Raw genomic sequence first — 6,303 nt, 5'->3', positions numbered from 1 at the left:
CTTGGGCTCTTCCTTGCAAGGAGGAGAGAGGGGGAGCTCGAGGGCCATGATACCTCTGATGCTCAAGTTAGATAAGGTTGAAGGTGAAGAGAGAAAGTGAGAACTAGAATGAATATACAAGGAAGTGTTTAAGAGTATGAGTTAAGAACCCCCTTCTCGGCATAGAGAGAGAGGGGAATATTTATACCTAGATGGGGTGAGTCCCAAGGTGATGGTGACTGGTGTGCGGCTCCGTATTGGGATCGCATGTCCCTGCCAAACTCCTGCTTTCCACCAGTCCTGCCAGGCCTAGTCGAGGTTGTTGCTGACACCCAAAAGGGCATGCTCGTTGCATGTCGACTCTTAGGACGCATTGAATGCGGCGTGGTCTTGTCGTGCACGCTTGCACCTACACCATTAAATGCGGTGTGGCTAAGGACGAGTTCTCCTGTCCTTCTGCACCATTCAGATAGTAGTGTCAAGGTTGGTGGCACCTCGGTTAGTAGTGTCAGGTTACATAGTCTCCCATCCTCTTGTCAGAACTCTTATCCTAGGTCCTCTGGGCCATCTCGGCCCATCCTGATTCTCATACGCGGGCCTTGTCCTGGGCTGTCCCCTGGGGGATTTCAAGTATGTAAAGGGAGGACCGACAGCTTCTCTTCTAAAGGACGCCCCATGGTGGCTGGGCGGCACCGTCTGCAAAGTCCATCCCCAAAATTGACCATTCCCCGGCAGTCCTTCCCCCAAACTGATACTTCTACTTACGCCACTCCGTCATGAAGGTTAGGTCCCTCTCTCTTCCCAAATACACACCCACGCACCGCGCACGGATGTTTTCCTTTATAGTGTTTGTTTGTGTACGTGTACGGTTTAGCTCTATAATGGGTTATATTGATTTCCAGGTTTCTTGGCTTTGTTTGCAGCATCTGAATCTGATAGGAAGTGGGTTGGCAATGAAAGCCATGGTAGAAGCAGCAGGACCAGAGTGCGTTGTCCCCTGACAAGTTACACCCATCAAATTACTGTTACACCCATCAAATTACTCGGTGTCAAGTTTATTTTTTTCCATCTTCATTATCATCAGAATGAGAGTCTTAGAAATTTAGTTTATTTTTTAATATTTAACTTCGCAAATTTGATGAAATATTTGGTGATTTATTACATGACTGATTTTCATTTGATTTCTTTATTTTTTACATGACTGATTTCTTTGGTTGATTGATCTTTAGAGATTTCTTTGGGCACCTATGAGTGGAAATTGCTGGATGCTAAATGCAGCTCTCCGATGTTTGCAGTAGGACTTCAGGGCTAAAAATAAGTGGGCAATATAGTTTTTTTATTTTTTATTCAGTTGATAATTCATTGTGTATTTTGTCCTATTATATATCTTTCCTTGTTGTGGCAGCTTAATCTTGTTAAGGCCCTGGGCTGTGGTTGAATTCAAGGAAGGGAATATCTTACTACAACCTCAAGGATGGTGGTGATTGTGGGCTATTGGTGAGCTTATGAATACAATCACTTCCTTTTTTAGAGCATGATTTTTTAACGCTTATGCAATTTCTTTGTTTCAACACATACATGGGTTGTTGGCAAATCCAATTTAAATACATGTATATGTACAGAAAATTCTCATACTTCTGAACTGATTTATTTATATAGGTTTGAACTTTATTAGTAGTCTTTTAGTTAGAATTGGCTGGATGAACATTTATAATGTGTGTCTAGGCATTTGACATGCCAAGTATGAAACAGGAAAATTTCTCTGGAGATCTTAGTTACTGGATACAAACCCAACTTTGTTTTTAGGTGAACTTTTATGAGTTTAAACTGTGTGGAATGAGTCTCAACAGCATTCCCGTTTTATTCTTTTTTTTTTCAATAAAACTGTTAGTAATGTGATTAGCTACATATGCTGCCAAAACATGGCGCACCATTGTAGATGTATTTAATTTCCTTTTGCAGAGGATGAATTCCGCATAGTGGTTAATTGCTTTTGCAGAGGAACCCATTGTGGCATCAATTCCTTTTCCTAGGTGTTTACATACCCCGGTAAAGGTCATTTGTTTGCTGTTAAACACTTTCAAACTAGCGCATACTACACTAAACAGTGTCATCCATAGTGTGTCCAATAACAAATAGGTGATTTTCATCCAAATTGTATGACATGCCCCAAATTTAAGATGGGCGTAGTGTAGCATGAACCTGCCTCTCTTCAATTTGTAAAACTTCTGGTGTCAGTAGCTCTCTCACTGTCTATCAAAGTGATTTATTTAATAAGAGTTTAGCTACTTTCAAGCTAGTGTGTGAACACACTGCTTACTGTGAAACTAAAAGGTATAATTTTTTTTAAAACAATACTATTTTATGCTAATTGATGTGGCGGGCTTCTACATCAGTGATTCATTTGGTGTCAATAAGTGGGCTTGCAATAATAGTATAACAATTTGGTTGGTTTTGTTGATTTTTTTTTTTTTTTTTTTTAATGCTAACATAATTTATGTTCTTTTTTTAGTTTTTTTAATTGGTCAGTTTTAATTTCTAATATTGTACTATGTGAAATTGCATGATGTTTGAGATACTTTTATCTCTGTTTTTTCTTTCGGCTTGGGTGGGGGGAGTGCTGTTTTCTAAATCTTGTGTTGTGTTCGAAACATGGCAAAATATTACTGCTCACTCGCTTTTTCATTTCAAATTGTGTTTGATGTAACTAGTTTTTCTTAACATGTTCTATTATTTTTCTTATTTCTAATTCTTTTTTGGCATATGGACAGGAATGGCCTATAGATGTTAATCTAAAATTTGTTGTAAATCGTCACTTGGGAAGGTAAATCGTAAACCTCCATGTTTCAAGGGGCAGTTAATATTCTCCAATTCAACATGCACGTGTTGACAAACCATGCGTATTTGTTGGTGACTAGTCTTTCAGGTCATCTTGGTGGTAAAAAATAAAAACTGATTGCATTTCTAGTATAGGTAGAAAAGTGCGATAGATACTCTGATATCATACTCTGTTTTTGGCCATGGAGTTAAGCAGTTATACTGTGGCCTTTCTTCTTTATTAGTTTATGTTTTATCTTTGTTTGAATTAGTTATCTGTCAAAAGGAAAAAGATTTTTAGATTTCACACATCAAATATGAAATTATATCTTTCTGCCAGCGTGCCATGATTGATGTGGTTTTACTGGTTTCTTTAATGCAGCTCATGGATGATGCTTTCAACCTGGTGAACAAATCATTTATTGATCGCTTGTAGCAATTGGTTTAAGAGGGCATGTTTTTGTACAATTTGTTGCAATGAGCTGAGAGGGCTTGCCAAGCAATGTAAACCTTAAATAAGACCTCTCAAATAAGTTGTGGGCAAGAAGCGGCAGGATTTATATTGGATGGAAATATTAAAATTCAAAAGATATACCGATTCTACAATGTTCTCTTGGCTATATTACTCGCAGGATTTTTTCTCCAGTTAGATATTTTTAAGGATGTTCACTGTTCTTTTTTTTTTTTTTTTTTCAACAACTGTGAAAGCCTTAAAAAGTATTTTGATCAGTTTTTTAGGATTATCCTCTGCTTTCCATTTTTATTTATGGACTACTCATAGGCCAATGGGTATTTTTGTAAAATGATGTTATTTTAATAAGATGTTTTACAAAAATACTTCTCGTTTAAAATGTAGTTGGGTAAAGTATTGTAAATCATTTTTCAAGATCCTTTATGCTAGGCATTTGGTAAAGATGTACAATTCTAGTTATTACAGAGCATTCGATCTCATAGTCCCCAACACGTTCAAGACTCAACACGTTCTGCATCAGGAGACAGTTGTTGCAGCAATAGAAGGGGTAGCATTGAGAGTTCCTAAACTATGTTCCATGGCCCAAGGCTCAGTACATGAGTGGGCGGACAGAGCCTGTCTCACCTCTTGTCAAAGAGCATGTCTTGCTGCTGACTGGTCGAGTCCGTATCATTTCCACCCAAATGAAATCTCCAGAGAAGATCTGGATGATGAAGTATAAACACTATCCCTATCCTGTCGGTTTTTTCTTTATTTTATGTTCAAGGGATTTTGTACTCGTGGCATTTAACAATTTGCCGTGGAAAAACCCATGTATAGAGTTCCAATAATAGTAGTTGCTGTAGTAGAAGTGAAGGACAACCTTTGCACATATAAAGTAACAGTGCCAAAAAAAGGTGATGCAAAAAGGGTGATAGAAGTAGAACTACATGGATCCTAAGGCAATGAAATCGTGTCAAAACTCATCCATTGCCCTAATCAAGACGTCAAGGACTATGAATATTTAAGCCAATGGTGGAGTTGCCACAAACTAGTGTTGTCCACCAATATTGCCATGAAATGTTTTCTGGTCACATTCTCTTTTCTTCTTTTCCTATAATTTTTGCCATCCTGTTCTTCATATAAAAAGACCCCAAACTCCTCTTTGTATGTTGCAAACGACAATGGCTTATCAAGTTGCCATGCAAGGAGGGAGATTGCGCAAAGGGCCTTGGGTTGAAAAAGAAGATGAGCGGCTCACGACCTTTGTCACCCTTATGGGGGAACGGAGGTGGGATTCCATTGCCAGAGCATCAGGTATGATCCATATGAGTAAACACAATTATATCATTCATTATTCGTTTCAGGACAAAATCTAAGCTTATAGGGAAGTTGTTTATATGCATGTAGGTCTACAAAGAAGTGGTAAAAGCTGCAGGTTGCGGTGGATGAACTATCTCCGTCCTGATCTTAAGCATGGTCAACTAAGCATTGATGAAGAGCGTATCATTCTTCAACTTCATGAGTTATGGGGTAACAAGTTAGGTTCTTTCCTGTTCATTGGTTAATTGAAAGTTAGAACCGAGTTCGAAAAGGATTGCTCTAACTATGTTCACCCTTTTAGGTGGTCGAAGATTGCCCAAAGGTTGCCGGGAAGAACTGACAATGAGATCAAGAATTACTGGAGGACACATTTAAGGAAGAGAACACAATTGGCTCAAGAAGAAAGTGAGACACATTTTGTTCAACTTCCTGATATTTTTTAGTCAACAGTGTTATGTTCTCTCTGGACTAATAATGCCCGTTTTCTCCACAGGGAACTTTCATTGTAAAATAAAGAATGCTGAACAAGACTTCTTCTTTCATGAACAAGGTGGCATGACTACTGTAAGATATCAGTGTGGAAACAAGGGCTCTGTTGATAAGGACTCTTGGGGTACCATGAACGATATCTCCTCCGATGCACTCGGGTTCTCGGACCTTCCATTTACTTGTTCTCCATATGAAACCCGCTTATCAGATTGGATCTCAGGACTTTCAGATGATCAAAGCAAAATAAAGCATCAGGAAGACTGTAATACTATAGAATCATGTTCCTGTTATCTTGCTTGGATTTCAGACAATTCAAATACATGGGACAACTCAGGTTCCCTGTGGGACATGGATTAAGCTGACAGTTAATGTAAATACAAAGAACCTTCAAAACTGTAAAACCTTGTGTGGTTCATCCTGCATTATCCATTTTTATACCTAACTTGTTTCTAATTGTCTGCTATATTTCCTTTTTATGTCCTTTCAGTTGGGGAGCAAACCAATGTTACGGGATGAAATAAAGAAAATTAATATATATATATATATATATATATTTATTGCAGTTTTGTAAAACCAAAGCCTTTTTCAAACTGCTTGTGGAGTAATTATTATTGTCATAGCATTACGGTAATGAGTATTGATATTTATTGAGGAAGGGTTTTGTAGGTCCACTATCAAATTTTAGGGTAACTGATGGCAGAATAAAAAGTTAAAAGATGAAAGTCTCCCTCTCTAAAAAACTTAGAGAGAAGCTCTCATCTATCTCTCAAAAAATTATAATACTTGGGCTTCAATCGAGTCGAATTTGAACAAGGATACTTGAACTCGATTAGCATGTTTACTTGTTTGATATTTGCTCAAATTTGAATAAAATTATATCTCATTGTTTGAACTCGGCTCGTTAATCATTAATATTGTTCGAATTCAACTTGACCTTATTAAAAATAAATGAACGAGTTGAGTTAGAGTAGCTCAAGCTCGAACTTGATTCTTTTTTTCTTTTTAATTTTGATTCTTATCTTTTGTAAAAGGAAATGTAAAAAAATTTAAAATTTTATGAAAAATTCTAACCATTAACTATTCAACCAAATAGTGTTAATTAAGACATTTTATGACATAAATTTTTATAAAATAAATTAACTTATAGTTGTAAATGAAAAACATAATACATAAGATAAATGTAATAATTAGCTAAATCATTTAATATATACATATATATATATATATAGAGAGAGAGAGAGAGA

General features: G+C 37.0%; 1 protein-coding gene and 1 long non-coding RNA gene across 2 annotated transcripts; both read left to right on the top strand.

Annotated features, from left to right (window-relative positions):
- The first annotated feature begins 611 nt into the window (after nt 1–611).
- Nucleotides 612–1,288, top strand: LOC121268141. The gene is made up of 2 exons (XR_005941120.1): nt 612–761; nt 882–1,288. It is a non-coding gene; the product is annotated as an uncharacterized LOC121268141 (long non-coding RNA).
- A 2,354-nt stretch (nt 1,289–3,642) lies between these two features.
- Nucleotides 3,643–5,565, top strand: LOC121268140 (transcription factor MYB27). The gene is made up of 4 exons (XM_041172270.1): nt 3,643–4,564; nt 4,658–4,787; nt 4,872–4,975; nt 5,064–5,565. The coding sequence occupies exons 1-4, from the start codon at nt 4,417–4,419 to the stop codon at nt 5,414–5,416; spliced, it is 735 nt and encodes a 244-aa protein (XP_041028204.1). The 5' UTR covers nt 3,643–4,416; the 3' UTR covers nt 5,417–5,565.
- Nucleotides 5,566–6,303: the final 738 nt, after the last annotated feature.

Source organism: Juglans microcarpa x Juglans regia, chromosome 5S (assembly GCF_004785595.1).
Source record: "Juglans microcarpa x Juglans regia isolate MS1-56 chromosome 5S, Jm3101_v1.0, whole genome shotgun sequence".
In the NCBI taxonomy this organism is placed as follows: domain Eukaryota; kingdom Viridiplantae; phylum Streptophyta; class Magnoliopsida; order Fagales; family Juglandaceae; genus Juglans; species Juglans microcarpa x Juglans regia.
Note: the sequence above shows the minus strand (reverse complement) of the source record. Positions and strands in the feature narration are given on the sequence as shown.

Excerpts from the sequence above, each read along its gene's own strand:
- LOC121268140 (XM_041172270.1), top strand. The coding sequence starts at position 4,417 with ATGTTGCAAACGACAATGGCTTATCAAGTTGCCATGCAAGGAGGGAGA. Across the intron at positions 4,565-4,657 it reads TTCCATTGCCAGAGCATCAG|GTCTACAAAGAAGTGGTAAA; the intron begins GTATGATCCATA and ends ATATGCATGTAG. Across the intron at positions 4,788-4,871 it reads CATGAGTTATGGGGTAACAA|GTGGTCGAAGATTGCCCAAA; the intron begins GTTAGGTTCTTT and ends TCACCCTTTTAG.